This window comes from Phasianus colchicus, chromosome 1 (genome assembly GCF_987193195.1).
Source record: "Phasianus colchicus chromosome 1, bPhaCol1.hap1.1, whole genome shotgun sequence".
Lineage (NCBI taxonomy): Eukaryota > Metazoa > Chordata > Aves > Galliformes > Phasianidae > Phasianus > Phasianus colchicus.
In genome coordinates this window covers 110,861,738-110,886,014 of record NC_143436.1, presented here as the reverse complement: position 1 = coordinate 110,886,014, position 24,277 = coordinate 110,861,738, and the positions used below count along the sequence as shown (strand labels likewise).

General features: G+C 40.5%; 1 protein-coding gene across 15 annotated transcripts; it reads left to right on the top strand.

The window, feature by feature from the left end:
* Positions 1–23,363, top strand: ZBTB21 (zinc finger and BTB domain containing 21). Of its 15 annotated transcripts, none has more exons than XM_090122939.1 (5): positions 160–863; positions 3,546–3,824; positions 5,678–5,782; positions 6,943–7,044; positions 9,680–18,968. In XM_090122939.1, the coding sequence occupies exon 5, from the start codon at positions 9,693–9,695 to the stop codon at positions 12,861–12,863; it is 3,171 nt and encodes a 1,056-aa protein (XP_089979065.1). In that variant the 5' UTR covers positions 160–863; positions 3,546–3,824; positions 5,678–5,782; positions 6,943–7,044; positions 9,680–9,692; the 3' UTR covers positions 12,864–18,968. The 15 variants fall into 15 exon arrangements, 12 of the variants coding, with proteins under 12 accessions (XP_031468575.2, XP_031468579.2, XP_089979065.1 ...); XM_090122933.1 differs by having other exon boundaries at positions 5,678–5,826; XM_090122967.1 differs by lacking the exon at positions 5,678–5,782 and having other exon boundaries at positions 3,546–5,484; positions 9,680–12,587; positions 12,729–18,968.
* Positions 23,364–24,277: the final 914 nt, after the last annotated feature.

Here is a 24,277-nt window from a genome sequence, read left to right as displayed (position 1 = left end):
GCGTTCCCTTCGATGACCTCATCCCTGGTGTGGGATGACGTCAAATTCAAGATGGATGGAATCACGGCGGTGGCAGCAGCGCGCGCGGGCGAACCGTGAACGGCGGCGCCGAGGGGGGCCGGCAGGGGGGGGCGCGGCCGGCGGCGGAGCGGGTGAGTAACGGCCGCGTCTCGCGCCCGTTTCGGGGGCCGCCCGCGCCGCTTGGGTCTCCCCGTGTACAAAGGCGTCTTTTCCTGACGTAACTCTGAGGTGGTTTTTTTTTCCCCCACCGAACGGGGCTGCGGTCCCCGAGCGGGGCACTGCGCCTGCGCCGGTTACGAAACTCCTCTCCTTCTGCCTCGCGCACGCGCCCTGCGCCGCGAGGTAGGCGGCGGGCGCCCGTTGCGCCGGCACGCACCCGCCACATAGACTCGCCGCGGCGCTTTCCGCGCACGCGCGGCGACCCAGCTCCGCCTCAGCCCTGCCCCCCCTCCCTCCCCCGCCGGAACTGCGCCTGCGCGGAGGCTGTGGACGGAATGGGGGGCGGTGCCTTTGTGAGGGCGCATGCGCGGTGCGGGCGAGCGGGAGCGGCCGTGCGTGGGGAGCGGCGCGGGAGGCGCGCGCTTGCGCCTGGAGGCGGGAAGGGGCGCGCGGCTCCCGGCGGTTGTCAGGGGCCGGTTGGCGGCCTGAGGGGAGGGGCGGTGCGGTGTGGTGTGGCGGGGAGGTGCCGCCTGTGGTGTGGAGAGCTGCTGCAGCTGAAACGGGGATTCCCTCTAGGCTGCGAATTTCGGGGTCGGAAGGAGTTGGTGGGGCCAGCCTTAATGTACATCCGAACTTCTCTTCAGTGTAACTCCCGTTGTTTGTCCCGACTCGATGTGGATCAGGTGAAATATCAAAGCTCCAAAACACTTCCATCTACATGACTTATTTTTACGAGGAAGGACATATTGTGGAACTTCAGCAAGCAGTGAACTTCAGCAAGCACTTCTGAATAACTAAACGGCACTCTTCTGAAAGCTGTCCTGTCCCTGGGGGAGTGCAGTGGGAGGGGTTGGTGTAGATATGTAGATATGACATTATGGTGAATTACATAATCTCACACTTTTTTTTTTTTTTTTTTTTACAAGTACAATGAAGCTCTTGCAGTTAAGATACTGTTAGAGTCTTCATCCTTAAAGCAATATTACCGTGGAAATAGAGGTTGTGGTTTTTTTTTTTTTAAATACATTTTCATATAACAATGCTTTCGATATGACATTAGGAGTAGTGAATCTGTATCATAGATAAAAGAGAGCACTGTGCTATATCTGTTTTTTTTAAAGGCTGCTAGTTACTGTGTTCTGTTCTTACTTTGCTCAAACTGACAAACTAACTGCTTTGACTAAAATTTTCCACCAGCCTTATGATAATTTTTGGGGGGGGGAACTTCTGAGCAAACCTTAGCAACTGTTTTTATAAACCTTGTTTGCAAAACATAAATGATGTGGCTATCTCTCCCTAATAGGATCTAGCATACTTCTTTCTCTGAATCTGTTATATTACACTCATGACAGAGTCCTCTCAGAAGAACATGTGCTATTTTCTTCCTATAGAAAGCCCACTTAGGATGGCTAGATGAGAGCATTTAAAGAATTTACATGTCCCTCAGTGAGGACTTGCGGGGAAATATCACAACCTTTGGAGATTTCAGCTATAGGGATGTATGCCAGAAGAGGGTTTATCAGGGGGGCTCTCCAGCTGCTGGGTCCAAGATCACTTCTGTGGATGAAAACTGAAGGGATGACTGTATCTTTTTTTCCAGTGTGTTCTTGCTCTTCCACTAATTTCAACATTGCCTTTGATCCAAATTGGGAATCAAGTCATTATGAGTTAGGTGCTTTATTTAAACACTTAGCGTAACTTATCCTTTAGTACATTCAGAGAAGCTGTGGTGCCCCATCCCTGGAGGCGCTCAAGGCCAGGTTGGATGGGGCCCTGGGCAGCCTGAGCTGGTGGGGGGCAGCCCTGCCCATGACAGGAGTTGGGGTGGGTGGGCTTTGAGCTTCCTTCCAATGCAAGCCATTCTATGATATTAGCAATTAATGCAGAAAAATGCAGACGTTTGTAAGAAGCTCCAGAAGTCATGTGTGCTATACATTTAATTGTACACAAAGATCATAAATTAGACCATTTGTGTCCCCTTTCTTTTGTGGATCACCAGAAGCTTGATATTGCTAAGACATGGTTTTCTCTGGGCTCATCTTTTGTGTGTATGCAATGCTGGAAAATACTGATAGAGAATTAGACAGCTAGTGTTCTGATCATTTTCTCAGCAGTGGCTGGCTCTGCTTTCCTTACAGTTAGTTGCTGTCAAGCGGAGACATGCCATCATTTGGGTTTGAATGGACAACTTTACAGAAAGCCATTGTGCTTCATTAAAGTTGGTTGTTTTTGAACTTCAGTAGCTGTGAAGCAGTTACCATTTAAAAATGCCGAGTAATTTCCATTTCTAGTTTTCCAGGTTTTGAAAGCTGTTTTGTCTGCAAAGCAACGATAATCCCGGTTTGTTAATAAGTGTGGTCATACAGGGGGGTAGGGAGGAGGAGCTGGGTGGAGGAAGTGAGGCTGTAACCACCACACAATTTGTGCTGCACTGGGAGGTGCAGAGTTGTGAGTCATAGGCCATAGTTGCAGCTGTTTTCAGCTCTGTTAAAATTGTCAACTTTAGAGCAAGTGAACTGCTTCCTAATGAACGCTGCTACATGAATGGTCAGAGAACCTTGGAAAAATTGGCTTCTTCATATCTTGCCCTTTATTAACAGTGGCTGAAAGGAGTTTTCTTTGGGTCACTTCAGTGAGTGAAAGATAACTGCACTCTATGAATCTTGAAAATTACCAAGTTGTTCACTTGGCAATTTTCTAGTTTTAGTGCACACTTCAACTATTATAGTAGTTCAGCATGCTTTGGATTAAGAACTTTTTACTGCTATACTTTTATTCTTGCACAGACATTAGTGTAAAAAAATATGTTTATAGGGAGTAATCTTACATGAATTCCCATCCAAAATATACTATGCCAGTAAAAAGCATCTTTATATTAAGAGAGATATTTCTATTATTATGGTTTGTCATTTTCACTATGCTAGCAGATTTGAAAGCAGCATGTAAATAGAATTTTATTGTGTATGAGACCAGTTAAACAAAGAGCAGCTCATACAGCAAAGCAGGTGACCAAATACTATTCAACTTGCTAAGTATATCTCAGCATTACCAATAAAATAATAAATTCAACTTGTAGGAAGAGTGCAGCTGTACAGATTTGGTGTGCGTTTCCTCTTAAAATTCTTGATTTCATGCATCTCTCATTTAAAAAGGAAAAAAAGAAGAAACGGGGGAAAAAAAAGTATTTTGAAATATTGTTGGGGATGAGCTTTTTGTTCAGTGATTGTAGTGTACATTCTGCCATCAAGTCTTGGGGCTTTTCCCATGGAATTTTGATGGCAGTGTTAAGAAACTCAAAAGAATGAAAACTGAAGACCTCCTTAGGAAAAGGGATTTTAAAATGCATTGATTTTTTTTATTTGCAGCAGTCTGGATGATGAGTTGCATATCTTGCAGTTGAGGTACTGAGGCCAGGACAAATATCGTATCAAACCATGGCTAATCTTCATGAACTCTTCCAAGAAGAATGAGAAGAGCTCCCAGCCAGCACACATTCCTGCCCTCTCCCTTACATCCTGTGGTTGTGCAATCTCCTGGTGAGCTGGATCAGCTTGCGGAGCTGACGGTGAACTTGTCTGTCCTTAGAGGGGGAGGAGGTGCGGAATGATCCCTTCAATCCCTGATTAGATTGGACTGAGACTAAGGTGAAATCACACCCTTAAATGCTGCTCGTTTTTAAACAAGAATGTGAAAGGTATTGTGGTGGTGGTACTCAGAGACTTTGTAGCTTGGAGCTGTTTTGAGTGTCAGTTTGGCAAAGTGATGGATCTGATCTGAATGTGAAAAACAGTTTCTGATTCCTAAACATCTAATCTGTATTAGGATAATCGCTAGTCTGTCTGTAGTGGAGGGCAAAATAAGGAGACTGCAATAGTACAGAATTTCTTCTTTTCCTGTCATTAAATTTCTGCTTCTTTTGGTGCGTGTGTGTCAAATAGTTCAAAATTATTATATCAATTTCACACAAATATATTTCTCTTCTGATTTTATGCTAGTCTTCCTAAATCTCCTGGAAATGAAAAGATCTGTCTTCATAGACTTTTCAGTGTTGATTGCAGTGGAGAAAACAGCAGTAGCAGTTGAAATCACTTTTTTCAAAATCCAGAAAGACAAAATCCCCAAACTTGCAGCAAGAAATCACTCAAATATTTACTTAGAAAAAAAAAAAAAACTACAGGGGTGCCGACAATCTTGTTCTGTAGGCTGAAAGCTTTTACTTCAAGTTTTAGTTATGTGTCTGTGACAATGCATTTCACGAGCTGTAGTCAAGCTCAAATAATAAAATCTAGCACAGGATACTCAAGTAGAAGTTTAATCGATGCAGGTTTCTTTTGCATCCGGTCTCTAGACTGATAATGAGGCTTCTTTCCACTTTGGGTCTGAAGCAGTACATGAACAACCAGAGCTATCAAAGCCACTGCAGAGCACTCGTGGCCAGACACAACTTGCCTGTGCTTCCCTGGTGACACCACAGGAAGCCTCCTGTGTTCCTAGGCTGGGCCTCACCATTCGTATCTCTCTGTGTTGCAGTGGGTTTCCCCCCACCGCAGTTATTATACATGTATTTCCCTCTTAGAACCACTGTTAAGTCTCTCTCATTGTCCATCTCCTCTGTGTGTGTTTCTTTTCCGGCGTTTTCTTGTTCTAACTGCAGTTTCTGTCAGCCCTGGCACATGCTTGCTGCAGCACTGTGTCCTCAGGTGTTTCGCAACAGTCTTTCCTACCTGCACCCACAGGATGCTATTGACATGGCTTTAGCTGACAGCTACATGGTTATAATGGAAGTCAGCAGGCAACAGCAGTGTCTTATTTTAGTTACTTATGTATTTTTACAAGTACAAAAAAGTTCATCACAACAACTAATACATCTGCCTGATTCTATTTGTAAAGTTTCAGCCTGAGTGACTTCATTGCTTCTGAAAGTGAAGTTTCAAAGCAGATTGACTTGCTGACAAAGAACAGGCGGTTTCGCTGCTTCTCTTACAGCAGCTCTGATGCATCTGACCACTGCACAAGCTGATTAAGTTTCTTACCTCTAAATTAGTGCATATATAAAAAGTTGGGTTGAGTTGTTTTTTTTTTTTCCTGCCTCATTTTTGGGAGTTGAATCAACTTAGTGGGTGGTCACATGAGCAACTGAGCCGGTAGAAGGTAGAGGACCCCGGGGTTGGAGCAGGAGGCATGAGAGTAAGGGAGAGAGGACGGAAGGGGATCTCACATTGTGATGGCAGGGAGCTGGTGAGAATCAATGAACTGCTGTGCTAAAGAGAAAGATTCTTCACCCTTCACACGTGAAGAGCTTTTGTGAGTAGAGACTTCCTTTTTTTGCAGTCATTTGAAATAGTGGAGGTATCTTTTTCTGTCCTTGTTCAAAACAATAACTTTGCTCTTATTATTATAATGTTATGTCAAACATGGTATTTCAGCCTTTGAAGGCTGATATCAGTAGAGGGCTGTTGAAGATTTGACAATAAAATCTCTTCCTCATCTCCCAAAGGTGCTCCTCCTGCACCTCCCTCTCCTGGATTTGGAGCCTAGCTGTCATTGTTTCTCCTGAGGACTGGTAGCACATAACACCAGAGCACAGACAGTGAGAAATCTGGTACACTCTGTCTCCTTGACATCACTCAGGCATCAGGGAACAAAGTAGGAAATAGCTTTGTTTCTAGCCAGTACTGAAAGCAGTTGGAAAAATTGGTTGGGGAAAAAAAAATAATAAAAAAGCAGATTATCAGGAAAGGGCTTAGGCAGTTAGTGGCAAAATAATCTTCAGCTGAGGAAGTATGATTCCTCAAACACCTGGAATCAAATCTGTTGTTTACACACAGTCTGGCCAGTTATAAAGGGGTTGAGTGCTGTCAGCCTTACATCAGCTTTACTGGCAAACTGCTGTAAGAATCTCTTGTCTTCCCAGAGCTGTTCCGTTCCCACAGTTTGCCTTCTCTTCATTATGCCAATGCAATTGTTCATGGGATTGAGCTTTACTATGAGAAATAAGCAGCATTTGAAAATAAATATTTGTTCTCTATGTATTGTCTGACCTGTTCTGTAATGCAGACCTGCAAATATTTGTTCTAGCGCAGCTGCAGGAGTTGTGACTGGCGGCATGCAGATAGGATGAACCAAAGGGAGAAGGAAACTCTGATTAACTTTGTTACCAAGAACTGTTCATGCAGTGAAATTTTAATATGCTGTACTTTTACACTAGTAATCTTGTAGGTTTTTTGTTTTATTTTTTTATATCTGTGTTAAAAGGCTTTCTGATGGCTGTGTAAAAGTGTTAAAATGGTTCTGCGTTTGTTTTTTTGGTTCTGGATTTGTTTTTTAACATACCATAACTTGTTTTATTTCTGACCATCGTGTTTAAAGGCTATGGAGCTGAAAGTCAAGCACTGGAAGTAGGAAAGACCAGGATTAAAGCTGCCTTTGCAGGATTAATTTGGTCCCCTGCCAGTTGTGTACATTGCAGCCTTGGTTACTGTTAAAGTGCCAGTTGCACCAAAGAGGTCTGCCTCTTCTAGTGCGCAGAAGAAGCTGTGCTCGGCAAATGAAATGGAGGATTGTACTATGATGCTTATCTCTGTCCTGTGTAATGTAGCATGTTCAAGATGTGCTACGACTAAGGAGTATATAGGAAGAAAAATGGGGGGCTGTTGGATTCCGTTTTAGATGTGTCAATTTTACACCAGACTGTAGAAATAGCATTACTGTGTTATGATGAATAAATGAACACATAGTAACTGCGCGGTGTTTATTCTTCAGGTGTCTTACAGAACACTCAAGGCCTGGGTAAAGCAGATTAAAATGAAAGGTTTGAAAATACTTCAGAACACTTGACCATCTCCTACCCAGCGTGTCCTTGAGGTATGGGTTCAGCTGCAACTTTTAGTAGGTGTTTCTACCACTATATTTTAGTTCAAGTTTTCTTCAGAAATACATTGTTGTTTTGTTATCTCTATAGACTATTTAATTTGCAACACAGACAAATCATATGAGTTTGTAAACTCTGTTTAAGATGAAACTAAAGGAAAAAATGCATTCCTGGAGCACTTGCTAATAACATTTCAAGTGTTAATGGGTGCACAGACCTCCAGGCTGGACTAGCGCCATTCGGACACCACCACTTTACATTGCAGAAGTGTCCAAAAAATAGTTCACACCCCAGATGGTATTTTTAAGTCAAACATAAAAAATAGAACAAAACAGATGGATTTCTCACATTCATAGATGCGTAACTGTTCTTCCTTTCTAGAGGGAGGAGTGGAGGCATTATGCATTATAACCATTTGAGGTGAATTAAGGATAAATTAGTGTTAATGAAATAATGCTGCAAGGCGCTGGAACACTCGGTTGAGAGGCAGATCTGAAGAGAAAACAGAATTTTGCTTTTGCCCTGATACTATGAACTCATCTGGTAATTTCAGCTGTAAAAGTGGTAGCTCAGTCCTGTGATATGACCGATGTCCTGAGACACTGTATCCAACATACTTTGTCATCTCAGCATTACCAATTTAGACTTCAATCAATTCCTGTGATTGAAGCCCATTGGTTGCAAGATTTCTCATTCAATAATTACAGGATTATAGCTTCTTAATTTTTTTATTTTGATAAAATTGTCAGCTTTCACTGAGAATTGACAAATAGTGAAACCATTTTGTTATGGTAGCATATATCATATGTAAAGTCTCTTAAATCAGCTGCAAAAAGAATTGCATTTAACAGACACATCACTTACTTGTTTTTCATCACCACAGAGGGAGGTAGTTAAAAATTTGTACTGCAGGTTGTCTTAAACAGAATTGTAGGAGTGACCATGGCAACAAAATAAAATTGGATATTGCTGATTTTTGTGCGTGTGTACATATGCACCGATAGATAAAATTCAACTCATATGACACAAGTTGTTTGCTCAAAGTAGTTTAAAACCTGTTCGTTGTCTCCTGTTAAAACCTAGTCAAGAGAAGCCTGTTGAGTTATGGAGACATTTTACAGTACAGAGTGGGCTGTGTTTGAAGCATTGTGGGGGTTTCTGCACTGTGGTTTAATTTGTGCTTATTGTACTCTTGGATGAGTCTAGGGGTAACTGTAGGTTATGGGCGTAAAGTCCACATAAAAGCTAATGAATAAGATGGAGAATTCAGTTAACTGATTATTTTCTAGCAGGAGCAAAGTGCTGCTGGGGTAGTTCAATTAAAATTATGAAATTTCCAAGAAACCAAATCCTGCTAGTGCAGGTATAAGAATTAATACATATTTCATAGCTAGAAGTGTATGCATGTTAGCACTCATTAAATATAAGCAGACGTAATGAATTAGTCTAGATTGTAGGTGATAATTCCACCAGTATTAATGCCCTTTTCATCACCCTATAAAACGAAAACCTTTTAATTTGTTTAGTTAGCGGGAGACTGTCAGGGTTGCTCAACCTTAAGAAGTGACTTAGTATAACTAACTTTAGATGTGTGTCCTTGCTTTGGCTGGGATAGAGTTAATTTTGTTCATGGTGGCTGGTATGGTGCTGTGTTTGGATTTAGGATGAAAATAATGTTGATAGCACACTGTTGTTGTAGTTGTTGCTGAGCAGTGCCTACACAGAGCCAAGGACATTTCAGCTCCTCGTGCTGCCTGGTCAGCAAGGAGCTGAGGGTGCACAGGGAGCTGGGAGGGGACAGAACCGGGACAGCTGACTCTGGCCCACGTGGATGTCCCATAACACGTGGCATCACGCTGAACAACAAAACTGGGGGAGCTGGCCAGGGGGACTGCTGCTTCTCAGGAACTGGCTGTGCGTCAGTCAGCTGGTGGTGAGCAATTGCATTGTGCATCACTTGCTGTCTTCTTTTTCTTTTGTTTTTTCTTTTTTTTTTTCTTTTTTTTTTTCTCTTTTTTTTTTTTCCCTTTCACCCCTTCTGTCCTTATCTGTCTTTATCTTAACCAAAGAGCTCTCGCATTTTTACCTTTTTCAGTTCTTCCCCATCCCCCTGCAGGGGAGTAAGCGAGTGTCTCTGTGGTACTTAGCTGCCTGGTGGGCTAAACCACAACAGTATCTGATTCAAAAGTTTATTGAAGTAATTGCCAAGATAGATCTTCTTAAAGCTAAACTTGAGAAAAAGATTATCAGCTGAAGTCATTAAATGGAATTCCTTCATGTGGACAGCTATACTGCAGGTAGAAAACACAATACCATCCCCATCCCCCAATTAAATGTGATATTTTTAGTGTAAGATCAACTGAAAGTATTTGAAAGTGTTCTTTAGCGTGAGCTGCTTCTAATGCCTGTACATCTGCTGAAGCGAAACAACATTATATTAAATCCCATACCTTTGCTCCAAACAAGCTGTTTTCTTCAGCAGCACTGATGGTCGTTTAGCTTGTTTATGAAGTACAGAGAGTTAAGGTTCATTTACATTGTCTCTAACAACTGTCTACATAAAGCAACGTACTTTTTTTTTTCTTGCTGTGTTAATAAGAAAATAATTCTTATTATGTTCTTTTTCAGGAACATCAGAATCATGGAGGGGCTCTTGCATTACATAAATCCAGCACATGCCATTTCACTTCTAAGCGCACTGAATGAGGAACGTCTAAAGGGACAGCTATGTGATGTTGTTCTTATAGTAGGAGATCAGAAATTTCGAGCTCATAAAAACGTTCTAGCTGCCAGCAGCGAATACTTCCAGACTCTGTTCACAAATAAGGAGAATGAGTCTCAGTCAGTGTTTCAACTCGACTTTTGTGAACCAGATGCTTTTGATAATGTGTTAAACTACATTTATTCTTCATCCTTGTTCATAGAGAAAGGCAGTCTTGCAGCTGTGCAAGAACTGGGCTACAGCCTTGGAATATCCTTTCTTACAAACATTATTTCTAAGAGCCCTCAAGCTCCTTTTCCATCTTGCCCCAGTAAGAAGATACTGTATCAAGATGAAGATGAAAGTAGTTCTCAGAAGAGGAGTGTCATTGTCTGTCAGAACAGAAGCGAAGCACAAGGAAAGAGTGTAAATCAAACGCAGCATGATTTAAGCCATACTTCTAAACCTTTACCCTCTGCTGCTATGAAAACTAGCATTAGACCACAAGTAGCAAAGCCAACTGAAACCCTTCACAGTTTATCACTGACTGAAAGGAGATGGCTGAAAGAAAACTCTGGGAGCTATACCAAGTTTCATGAAACTTGTGGAACTGCAGAGGATCAGAGCAGAGGTGGTTTAGTGAAAAGGAACATGGTGTTGCCTCAAAAACCTTTAGCAGAGAAAGAAATTGCAAGTGATGAACCAGGAAGCAGTAGTCAGCTTTTAAGAGGAAAGGCTGCAGAGTTATTAAAAAGACCACGTCCGCCAGTCTTATCTCTGTGTGCCTCATCAGAATCTGCGTTTTTGTTACGAGAGGCAGGAAAAGGAAATGGTCAAAGTGAAGATAGGAATTTGCTGTACTACTCTAAGTTAGGACTAGTAATCCCATCTAGTGGATCTGGTCCTGAAAACCAAAGCATTGACAGAAGTGGTCCACTCGTAAAAAGTCTCCTTCGAAGGTCACTGTCTATGGACAGCCAGGTTCCTATTTATTCACCTTCTGTTGACCTAAAACCTTCACAGGTATCATCTTCCTCCTCACCAGGAACTACTGATTCCCAGAAGATATTTAATGTTGCATCCCAAAAGTCATGCTTGAAAGAGTCATCGGAGAAGTTAGTCTTAGACGAAAAGCCACAGGTAATGCACCCACATCGCCTTAGGTCTTTCAGTGCCTCTCAGACAACTGATAGGGAAGTTTCTTCCCCTCTCACAGAGGTGCGAATAAAAACTGAACCTAGCAGTCCACTTTCAGATCCATCTGAAATAATAAGAGTTACAGTGGGCGACGCATCAGTATCTACAAATAAAGACTTTCCTTTTAAAACTGAAGATGATCATAAGGAACCAAGTAGACTTCCAGCAAAAAGGAGATTTCAAGCCGATAGAAGGCTACCATTCAAAAAACTCAAGGTGAATGAAGAGGGTTCTCCCGAATCAGAAGAAAATTTTGAGGAAGGCTCAAGCCCTACGCACCTTGATGCTGATTTTGCCGATTCTGATGTCAGTAAAGATGAATACAGTGAAATGGAAGAAGCAAGACCAAATAAAAAATTTAAATGCAAACACTGCCTTAAAATTTTCAGGTCAACAGCAGGTCTTCATCGTCATGTTAACATGTATCATAATCCAGAAAAGCCCTATGCTTGTGACATATGCCACAAGAGATTTCACACAAATTTCAAAGTGTGGACACACTGCCAGACACAACATGGAATTGTCAAGAATCCCTCACCAGCTTCCACTTCTCATGCTGTTTTGGATGAAAAATTCCAAAGAAAACTGATTGATATAGTGAGAGAGAGAGAAATTAAAAAAGCTCTGATAGTTAAACTAAGACGTGGCAAGCAAGGTTTTCAAGGACAGTCTACTTCACAAGCACAACAAGTCATCAAAAGGAATTTAAGATCAAGAACCAAAGGAGCCTATATTTGTGTCTACTGTGGAAAAGCTTATCGTTTCCTCTCACAGTTCAAACAACATATAAAAATGCATCCAGGGGAAAAACCAATTGGAGGAAATAAGGTTCCTAAGCAGAAAGACCATATTCATATTGAAAGTCCTGTAGAAAACAAGGAAGTTTATCAGTGCCGTCTCTGTAATGCCAAGCTCTCTTCACTTATTGAACAGGGAAATCATGAGCGACTCTGTAGAAACGCTACTGTCTGTCCTTACTGCAGCCTTAGATTTTCATCCCCAGAGCTGAAGCATGAGCATGAAAGCAAGTGTGAATACAAGAAGCTTACTTGTCTTGAGTGTATGCGCACCTTCAAATCGTCCTTTAGTATTTGGCGTCATCAAGTTGAAGTTCACAATCAGAACACTATGGCTCCGTCAGAGAATTTTTCTTTACCTATCCTGGATCACAATGGAGACATAACTAGTTCATCAAGATTGCCTCCTCCATCAGAATCCAATAAAATAAACAATTTTGCTGCAAAGGAAGACGGAGTATTCAGTGACTCGTCAGAACAGATTAATTTTGATTCTGAAGATTCCTCTTGCCTGCCTGAAGACTTAAGTGTTTCCAAGCAGTTTAAAATTCAAATCAAGGAAGAGCCTGCAGATGACATGGAGGATGAGGTCACTGAGACAAGCAGAGAACCAAAGGAAGTAGTCTCCAACAAAGATGCTGGTTTGTGGCCCTGTGAAAAGTGTGGGAAGATTTTCACTGTACGCAAACAACTGGAACGTCACCAAGAGCTCTTATGCTCTGTGAAGCCATTTATTTGTCATGTGTGCAACAAGGCCTTCCGAACCAATTTCCGGCTGTGGAGTCACTTCCAGTCCCACATGTCGCAGGCTGCAGAGGAGTCCACAAATAAGGAGCCTGAGGTATGTCCACCAGCTAATTCCCCATCACCACCACCTTTACCTCCGCCCCCGCCACTACCCAAAATCCAGCCTTTGGAGCCTGATAGTCCAACGGGCTTGTCTGAAAGCTCCACTACTACTGAAAAATTATTTGTACCGCAGGAGTCAGATACGCTCTTCTATCATGCTCCACCACTCTCAGCAATCACGTTCAAAAGACAGTACATGTGTAAACTCTGTCACAGGACTTTCAAGACGGCTTTTAGTCTTTGGAGCCATGAGCAGACACACAATTAGCTTTCAGAGATACCTTAAAAAGCTGATTTGATGGAGGCTGTTTTCAGGATCTCAGATGTATGCCATGTAAACTTGAAATTTAAGAGGATCGAAACAACAACGATGACAGAAGATTCTAAATTTGTGATGCTGCTTGGATTTGGAGATTAAGGTAAACTAACTTTGTTAGTACGTAGAAAGCTGGGTAATTAGAGATAATATGGACTGGGATCTAATAGTAACAGAATAATTTTGATTTCATTTAACACTGAAATGCGATTGCATCTGGATTGTATGCATGGATCTTCATCCTGTGATGTTGGTGTGTGTGTGTGTATTATATATAGAGTTATATATTAAATGGAAGAGCAACAAAAATTTGGATTCTAACTGTGAGTTTATAGTGGTGAAATACTGTAACCAACTTCATTGTTTGTTTGTTTGTTTGTTTTTTCTTAAAGAAACCAACACAGAAGCTCCATATAAATAGCTGCCATGCACTTGCAGTTAGAGAGGAAGTGGATGGAGTGTCTTAATGTATTGACTTAGGTCTTAGAGATCTTTAGCAATAACGAATAAACCTCACGTTTCAGTAATCCCGATATTATTGGATACGAATGTTTGATATTTTAAGGGAACATGAAATTGTTTTGTTGTTATATGGAACTTGTGCAAATTAAAGTAGAATTTAAAATCAGCAATATTATTAATAAGATTTTATATTAAAAAAAAAAAATAGCAGCAAGCCTGCTTTCAGCCATTTAATTATAAGTTTCTAAGGAGAAGTGGGGGGAAAGGGTACATCGCTTTATATAACGTCCCAAAGACTAATTTACTATGAATATTTCAGTAACTAAAGTCATTGTATTGACAGCCATCATAATGCAAATGTTACTGTTTGTAATATGAACTAAGATTGAATGGATGTCAGATAAGTTTCATAATTTTGTTTCAGCTATTTGTACAACTGTTTGTAATTCTAACTGCAAAGGAATGTATAACTATTAAGAAAAAAAAAAAAGAGCTTGGTAAGGGATAGAATATGACTTGTGTTCCTACACTCAGTGATAAGCTTGGCCATGAGTACAAAGATAAGTTTTAACATAAAGTAAAAATGTAAATATTTATATAGACATCTGTATAAATGAAGAAGTATGTATTTGAAATTTGTATTAAGCGTGCATATCCAGCTCAAAGCAAAGGAAAAACCATCACATTGCTATCACTGTATTTTATGAATACAATGCTTAGAATATTTCTTTCTGTTGCTTCCTATCCTTTGTGGTACTGTGTTGCAGTTTTCATATCTGTTGAAAATCATGAGAATAATGTGCTGCAGATACTTTGTGCAGTTCCATTATTTTACCACAAGTCACAACTGGAGCATTTAGTAAAGGTAGAATCATAGATATTTACCAGAAACTACAGCAAGGGTCCAAAATTACTTTATTCAAGGAAATGTTTACCCAGAAGTTGTGGTAAATTAAGTGAAAAATTGTTCTGCTGGAATTTAAACTTCATGGAGTAGTGCAATGAACAGTGAGAACTTCAGTGATGCAAATGGTATTTATGATTCTGACTAACTTTACTCTGGAAGGTGAGGGACTGGGGTTGCAATCCACATTATCTAGTCAGAGCCCAGTCTTTGCTCGCTGAGAAGAGCAAGAGTTTGGTCACCAGTTTCAGTGGGAACAGGAGTGAGGCTTTCATTCTATTTGGCTGTAATAGTGCTTTTTTTTTTCAGCATCCTAAACTCAAAGTTAGAAAGTATTGCTTGCTCATACCAGCATTTAGCAAAAATAAAGCACCTGTGTAACTCTTCAGGATCTGAGGACGAGCACCCTCATTTAGGCACACACTGGAAAAGATTTTTCTCAATTGAAGTCCACGTGTGCCACTGTTAGTTTTTCCTAACAGAATTTTTTAGTGTTTTTCCTTTAATTAAGTTTAAAAATATAGGCTGTGTGGACCACCGACTTTCTTTTTTTAGCTACCAAAAAAAAATGCAGTGTTTATTTTCAAGTCTGTCAGTTCATTTTTTGATGGAAATATAAAATTGTTGCTAAACATTCTTTTTATTCACTTTCAGGCAAACTTGATCACAACTTAGTCATGTTAACCTGTCACTATCAGTTAAGTTCTTAAAAACCCTGATAAGACTAAATTTATTTCTTACAAGAAAAGTCAAATGCTTACTGCACTTAAGTAACCTGATTTAACAAAATGAGAAAAACATGTAGACTTGCTAGGTGTGCTTTAAATGTACTTAAGAAATGTGTGCATAGAAAATATGAAGATGTTCTTGCAAACTGATACCTAAATTTTCACCAGTTATTCCTCTTCCCAACAGCACAGTAGCTTATATCCAGCCTTTCAAAAATCAGGGTACTTTCTAAAAGAAAATGGCAACTAGTCAACTATGTTACATTCATTGAACTTCCAAATGGGAATCTGATACACGGTGTGATGATTAAAACAACCCCACACTTCAAATCAAAAGCTCATACAGTATCTTTGAAGAAACGACCTTCTTCCTAGCACACTATGTATTATATTTAAAAAGAAAAAAAAGTTGGGTCTAAATAAGCGTTTCTTCAGATTTTCTTAAGTCTCTTTTTAACTTTAAGCGTGTTCTGTGTTTAGTTTTGTTTTTTAAATTCAGTTCTTGCTTCGTAAGGAATTAAGGATATCTGAAGTTTAAATATGAGATGTTTATATAGTAGTTCTGGTTTTCTATTAGCTTTTATACAGTACCTTAAAAAAACCCTTGATAGAAGTGTTTATTTTGGAGGATACGGAATAAATATGCTTCCACTTATATAACTTTAATATATGTTTAAAAAGTTAAATTATGGAAAAAAAATGTTAGTTGTTTGTTTATAAATATCTTCTGAAGAGTGTCTAGCTTGGCCACAGCCAAAATAAAAGGCAAATTTATTGATACAAATACCTGTCCTCATCATATTTTGTTTAATTTTGTAATTGTGTGCTGAAGTAATGCAAATATAGAGCTTTTGCTAAATACAAAAAGGGTTTTTTTCCTTTACATTTGTGACAGGAATGTGCAGATGTTTTAATATATATAGATTAGAATTTTTACTTCTTTCTTTTTTTTTTTTTAATAGTTTGTCATATAAATCTCAGAGATCTATACTGCTTCAGTGGGACTACAGTGAAAACTTCTGTTGCATTTAAGAGAAGCAAGGTTGAGCCATAAAATGTATTTTGGTTTGGGACTTGCTTTCCTTTGAGGCACTGTGTTGGCAAAGGTCTCAGCATGTGATTAAGTTCCAAGGAGATCAGTCTTAACATTTTTCTTAAAAACGTGCTTAGGTTTTTTTGATAAATTGGGACCATGGTCACCCACTGAAAGTGAGAAATGACGTATAGGTTTATTTTTTATGTTCTAGAATGAAAAGTTAAAATGAGTTTTCCTCTGCATAAAAACAGCATGTACACCTAAAACATAATTCTGCAGTCTTACAAAAATGAAGGACATCAACCAGTAATAATCTACCTGAACTGCTGTAAGACCTTTTGATATGGTCCCCCACAATGTTCTTGCCGCTGAAGTGAAGAGGTATATATTTGAGGGTTGGACTGTTTGATGGGTAAAGAAATGGCTGCATGGCCATGTGCAGAGTTACAGTCAACAGCTCATTGCCCAAGTGTAAGCCAGAAACAAGTGGTGTCCCCTGAGGATCCATATTGGGACCAATGCTATATAGTATCTTCATGGATAGTGGGATTTCACAGGGACAGTGGGGTTGAGTGCACTCCCTGCAAGTTTGTGTATGATGCGAAGCTACTCAGCTTATTTGGTTGATAATTTAAGAGGGAAGAGATGCCATCCAGGGGGTCCTTGATAGGTTTGAGGAGTAGGCCCCCTCGTGAAGTTCAGCAGGCCAAAGCAAGGTCTACATTTGAGTCAAGGCAGTTTTCAACTTCAGCATAGGCTGAGTGATGACTGGATTGAGAGCAGCTCTGAGAAGGACTTAGGGGTTCTAGTAGATGAAAAGCTTGACACAAGCCAGCAGTGGGCACTTACAGCCCAGAAGGCCAACTGCATCTTGGGCTTCATCACGAGGTGGCTGACCAGCAGGGCAAAGGAGGATATTGTCTCCTTCTGCTCTGCCCTTCTGAGGTCCCACTTGCAGTACTGCATTCAGCTCTGGGACCACCCAGAACAAAAGATTGGAGCTGTTGGAGCAAGTCCAGGGGAGGCTACATGGATGATTAGAGGGCTGGAGTGCCTCTCCTGTGAAGGCATGCCGAAGGTGGTGGGCTTGTTCCATCTGGAGAAGAGAAGGCTCTAGGGAATCCTTATTGCAGCCTTCTACTATTTAAAGGGGACCTACAAGAAAGCTGGAGAGGTATATGAGGCAACATAGTGATAGGACAAGGGGAAGGAACCTTAAACTAAAAGATGATTGATTTAGATTAGATATTAAGAGAAATTTCTTATTCAGAGGGCAGTGAGGCACTGGCACAGGCTGCCCAGAGAAGCTGTGGATGCAGTGTTCTGGGTTGGATGGGGCTTTGGGCAACCTGGTCTAATGGGGAGTGTCCCTAACCATTGCAGGGGGGTTGGAACCAGGTCTTCATAGTCCCTTCCAACTCAAAACATTCTATGATGCTATGATACTTCTTGTATTTTATTATGTTTTATTTTGCATAAGGAGAATAGAAACATCCTGACAGCTGAGAAGATAACCTACTGAAGGAGCTGGTGAACCTACTGACACTAGACTTTTTCTCACATCTTTCAGAATGGAAATGTAGCCTTATCCGTGAATCAAAACACACAGCTGTGAGATTTGTTCCTGCATTTCCTATTTAGGCAAGCATTCTGGTGACATCCAGTAGAATATGTCCTGTTTTATTTTACTACCTTTTTCCCTCCAAATAGCATGTGCAGGTTTGGTCTGAAGTTACACGTACTCTGTTTTTGTTCTAAACTTCAAGTGATAAAACTAGAAGTTCCACACATGGGATAAGGACAGGCTTATGCTGAACTTCTTGTCACTAACATTGAGGGTGCAAATATCTGGCATGAGCCTCTAGTCTGGCGTGTGCCTATACTGTTCAATAAAATTGTTTACATTTTCCTACCAGAAGATAGATTTTAGATAAAAATCACAGTAAGGTTAGGATTTTTTCAATGTTGCTGTTGATTAATCAGTGTTAATTTTTTTAATCTTTTTTTTTTTGGTTGAACGCAGCCTGATAGTATTTTTAATGTCATTGATTCTTGTTTATTTAAAACAATTTGTGAAAAACTGTACTATAACTGTTGTACATAAAGGGACACTATCAAGAGAAAGGGTGTATGCTATAAATATACTTAGCTGTATTAAAAATACTTGATATGAATAAATTCAAAGAAAACGTGAGCTAACACTTGAGCTTGTTAGGCATGAAGATACCTATTAAAAGAATTTTCCTAAATTGTTGCAAAGGTGCCAGAAAAATAGATCTGAATTCTGTGGGTGGAGCTCACTTTCATGTTGCTTTTTCTCTAACCCAGAATAAAGGACGTGATCTATTTTTCCTTTGTTGTTTCTTTCAGTGATACGTGGTACCTTTTCAAGATGCACGCTTCTCGCTACTGCAGCGCCTTTAATTAAAGCATGTGTATAAAAGCAGGAAAAAAAAAATATCTTTTTGCAGAAAGTACACATTTTAAAGCTTATTCTTGACAGTGTCCCTTTTTAAAAAGCAGGAAAATGGAATCACTTGTAGTATTTGGGTGCGGGGAAATAGTTCGATGCAGTTTCTAGAAGTTGGAATTATCCAGTATATTTGCTATGGAATTTTCCAATTCGTTACACAAAATCACTTGTCATTTTAAAGTGTTATAGAGGTAAGGCAAAAGAAGCTGTTTTTTTAATCCTGTATACCTTACAGTTGTTGTATATCAATTCAATACACCAGTATTGGATTGTAATTAAGAATGGGTTTTTACTTTTTTAGGACAGAGACTTAATAGCTTAGGGTAACTTTTTCTTTAACGCAATGTAAATCCATTGCTGCTTTGTACAACTTTTTCTACTGTATGTTTTCTTTACTTAGAACTTGACTAAGAAATGTTGGCGTCCAATAAACTTACACTTTCTTTCTTTGGAATTACTGTGTTTTCTACTGAAATCTCTTGGCAAAATGTGTTGTTATTGTGCATACCATTGTGTCTGTGGGATGAGAATTTTGTTTACAAAAGAGCTTCTTTTGATCTATTTGCTGAAAGTAAATGATAGTTTTTACATTACTGAAATAATGGATCTTTGTTTTAGTAAGTGCCCCTGCAAATGTCTTGTTGGAAAATAGAAGGAAACCAACTGCTCTAGAAAGTCTGATAAGTGCTTGAGCAGCACTCACATTCTGCTTCCTCCTCAATCAGTGATTCAAATAGGATTTATGGAAGCAAGGTGACATCAACTGAGTGTCTCTTTCATCTAAAACTGAGCTGAACCAGAGTTCAGAGCTTGAATGGCAGGAATGCTTATGGTATTTCACAGTGCTGTCATCAAAAGCAGTTTTCCTGCATGTATTTCCTTCTCCAAAAACCTGTGGATGAGAGTGCACTGTGTGGATCCAGAAAATTGTATTTTTGGGGAACAGCGTTCCTCTCTTCAAAGTAGCAGGGACCTCTCTTTGGAAACTCATAAGGTTGTTTTCTGAATTTTCTCCATTCCCTGTCTTCTGTCCTTTACTGTTTTCCATTTATGCACTGAGGAATTTAAATCATATTTAATAAGAAGAGCCATGGTCTCAGAAGAGTTAATCTTTCCTTTGTGGGTGGGAAGGGTGAGGCTTGCAGTGAGAGCATGTGCCTAGCAGTTATCTGATATTTTCACCTGTGTGTATGTGGTCTTGTTGGGGGTTGGGAGGGGCAGTGGGTGAGGTGGAAAGGTCTGGAAGAGCTGAAGTATAGGGTCCACCAAATACTCAAATTGAAGGGTTGAAAAGACTCTCCAAGGTCAAGAGGATTTCTTTGGTAATCCCTAAATCTCTGTGAAAACAGAGGCAAAGAGCTGCTGGCCTGTTCCTCCACGGAGCTCCATCCTGCGTGTCAGAAAGTGAGTGAGCTGTGGAAACAAAGTGGGGAGGGCTGCTGTCTGACCCATTCAGACAGGGTAAGTTGCTGGGTGCTTGGCTCCCTCTTCTTTCTGCATAAGGAATTAACCTTCAGGGTTTATTTGGAACCACTCAAGATCTACACGCTGTCCCCCCTCTGTTACTTCTACTAACATCTGCTTAAATGTTTCACAGATGTCTGCTTTGGAGACCGTAGAACCTCTGTTTGACATGAAAGTCAAGAAGAAAGCTAAAATGATAAAAAGTTACTGATAATATATTGAACTTTGTGCGTGTTTTCAGGCACAACAGAAGATAACCTCACAGTTATCTTTTGTTCTAATTCCAGCGGTGTGTGTCTAAGACAATTGCTCTGCAGACATATCCAGCAACTTTTTCTTACTCTTATTACTCATAGGATATTTCCTGTTATCACCTTTTTCTTATTTCCAAACACTGGATACATTTTATTGTTAGACCCACATGGATAATGTTTCTACTTCCAGTTCTGAAATGCTCTGGCAATAGAAAATTTCAAGGTGTTGGCTGCAATGAAGCAACAAACACAACTCTCCTCTTCTGTTTGCATGTGTTGAAGGAGTACATGAAAAGCAAAGCCAGCTTCTTTGTTTGACATTGTCTCTGCAGTTTTAATACAACCCTCAACTATATCTTAATGCCGTGTTATTCAGAACCTAGGGTGGATACAGCTCTTCAAGTCATGGAGCCTTGGCTGCATGCATTAGTTTAAGCTGATACTTGAGGGCACAGGCTCTTAACTAGCAATGTACACAGTGAAGGGTGCTTGAAGCCAATGAAGGTGTTTAATACGAAACAGCGATGAGGCAGTGTAGGCTGGTGGGATTACTAGCATCCAGAGATGCTTCTGCTGGAAGGAAGAGACCGTGCTGGAGGTTTGCAGACACCACTGGCAGGTGTCTGTAGGAGCAAAGGCCAGTTGCAGAGGTGGGAGAGAGAAGGATGACAATAGCAGATCATGAGATGCAGAAGAGAGCTCACTGTGGCCCTACTGAAAACAAGAAATTGGCCTCAGTTCTAAGGTGTCATTTGTGGTGAATGGCTCCTTGGCTCCTGCCTTTTTTTTATTTCCTTGATGAACAGCTAGGAGTCCCTAGGGTTTGACACCTAACCCTTTTTGGTTGATGAGAAACTGCATTCATTCCTTTAACATATAAAGTCTATCAAAGAGCTTATGGAATAAAGAGTTTCCAAAAGATTGTATAATAATACTTCCCCTACAATACTGCATTGAAGAAGTCTGAATCCTTTTAGAACAAGCTTTAAAATCTGCACACCCTGCATCCCCAGGCATGGCAACTAAACCTGTGGAGATACATTAGCAGTTTCTCCACCTCACCACCTGTGCGTCCTGAAAAGATGGGGATCTAAAACCAGAGCAGATGTACAGAGCAGTAAACACAGTTCTGCTGGCCACCATCCCCCTTTCTCCTTTCACCTTGCCTTCAAGCCCATCACTTGCTGGGTGGGGCACCCTGTGTGGAGTCCAGTTAGTGTCAGGGCAGTTACCACTGCTCTGCCAGTATGGGGAAAGGTAAAGTCTTTCTCTTTGCATGGCAGCCCAGGGCAGTGATAGCAAGGCAGCTGCTGTTTGCTGCTGCCTCCTCTTCACTCATCAGTCAGCTGCAGCTAAATGCCACCAGAAGGAAACTTAGCTTAGTTAGTTTTTTTTCAGACCACTTGTTTCATCATCAGAAGAAACACAACTGAAGCATGCAAATGCTTTTTTAAAAAGAATAAGAAATATGAAAAACAGCAAACTCACCATTGCAGAATCACACCATAAATAAGTCTGGGGAATAATTACTGATAGAAATAATGACTTTTGAAATTAGATAGCTTTTTGGGAAGTATAATACAGTTCAGGAGGCTCAGGAGGAGAATTACATCAAGCCTTAGTTTTGCGGAAACAATCTTGTAATCTATTACATGCCTCTAACTCTGTATGGGCACTAGGAGGAGCCAGAAACTAAAGACTGCAACATCACATCCAGCAGAAGAGCCCCACCAGAACACACCACACAGGAGACCCTCTCTCTATATATGTATGTTTGTACATAAAAGCGTGAATATGTTTAAAATTGGTTCTGTTGCACAGCAATTGCTGAGTTTGGAAAAAATTCCTTCTTCGGTCAAATACTTTGTATTTAGACTTTCATTTAAAAGCCATCCTCTTCAGTACTTTTTCCACTAACCAAAACATTTTCTGCTCAAGTGACACCTGGGAGTGGAGAGAGGAAGAGCATCTCCAGACTCTTCAGTCTTTGTTCCCCATTGGGACTGCCAAGGCAGATGCCAGTTTACCTCAATGGCTTCTGCAGTGCAGACAGTCCTCTGAGAAAATACAAGGGGATGAGTTACAGTTTAACACCTATTGTGATAATGTATAGTTAACACACTTGCACAAGAGGTGAACTCATCAATGAAGATATCTATATATATATTTTTCCCTTAGAACCATAGAATATCCTGAGGTGGAAGGGGACCCACAAGGATCGAGACCAACTCCTGGCTCCACACCCAGTGTAAAGAGCAGTGCCGAAAAGCTCCTTATACTCCAGTCCCTCACCTTTGCCTATGCCATACACATAGAATCCTCATACATGAGCGCTGTGCAGCTGAGCCTCCTGTGAGGCAGCTCACGGTGCTGCAAGCGAGCAGCCATCTCCCACTGTCTGAGCCGGAGCTTCCCAGCCTCCGGTACTACTGGCGCTCTATGATGGATAGAATGTAATTGGCTCCAGCAGATGAAAATAAAGAAGAAAATTAAAAAGCTGATGGCATGTTTTAGTTTCTAAATGGTCAGGATGCTTTCATAGAATCATAGAATCATTAAGAAAGACCACCAAGATCATCTCATCCAACTTTACTGCTGCATCGTAGTAAACATCTTTCTGAAGGGTCAACATAATAGGAAAACAATATCTCAGAAATACTTTTCCTTACTGAATCTCCAGCTACAAATAGTGGCAAATTGGCAATTTGAGGCACAATGTCTGTCATCCACCTTTGCTCCTTTCACAGAGTCATGATCACTCTGGTACAGACTATGTACCCAGATGCTGGATCTGATATGATACCCAGATGATGGGAAGGTGCAACCCCACAAAGACAAGTTATAATACAATAAAATTATAAGAGACTTCCACAAGTAATGGAGGAAATACTTACGCTTTGATGAATAAAGCAGGGCAGTGCATTATTTTTGTGTTTTTTTTCCACACCAGGTGTGGTTGTGTTGAGGCCCAACCACACCTCAACCTTCAAAGATCACATAGAATTGTATGAGTTGGAAGGAATACTTAAGGGTCATCTGGTCCAACTCCACTGTAATGAACAGGGACACCTACAGCTACATCAGAGCCCTGCCAGCCTGGCCTTGAGTGTCTCCAAAGATGGGGCATCCACTGCCTCCCTAGGCAACCTGTGCCAGTGCCTCACCATCCTTATTGTAAAATACCTTTTTCCTTATATCCAACCTAAATCTCCCCTCTCCGTTTGAAACCATTTCTCTTTGCCCTGTCATCATTCTTTGAGGGTGAATGGTTTCCAAAGAAAGAAAAAATATACAAAATGTACCAAGTTGGTTCCATCATTGGCTTTATAGCTTTGCTTTATATCTGAATACATATATTGAAAGGAATTATATTTGGTCAAAAAATAACATTGTGACCATTTTGTTTTGAAACTTAGCCAGTTTGCTAACATTTAATGGGACATGGCTGTTTTTTCAATTTTTTATTTTTGTGACTATACCTGTATATTAATAACATATGTAATAACGCATCTATAAAAGCAATTTCCTAATTAAATGAAAAACTCAGCTCCTGGCACAATGCCTTCTTAAGCACTTAGGAGATGTAGGCATTTGGGCAAAAAAGAACTAAATGACTTAAATGAAGTCTTTCTACTGAGGTCACAGTGGAAATATTACATTTTTGTCAGCAGAGATTGGTAAGCATCAATACATAATTGGCTATCTCCCGATCTCACAAAAGAACCAAAAATAAGAATAATTAGTCAAACTCAAGTTCTAATGATGTCACCATCTCATAGCCCTTCCGTATGGAGCATGATTCCTTTATTAAGAAGAGGATGTTCTCTGCAGGTCAAGAGGTGTGAGGAGCTGTTCCCAGACAACAGCTAGCCCCATGCTAGCCATGCTCCCATGCACCTAGCTATTAAAGCTTGTTTAGTCACACTTCCTTTGGTTGCAGACTGCTGACCATCTTCCAGCAAGGCTTCCCTGGGCATTTCACCTCATCCCAACCTTTTGCATAACCATCGCTCTTTCTCAGAGAGCTGTCACTAAGCAGGGGAAA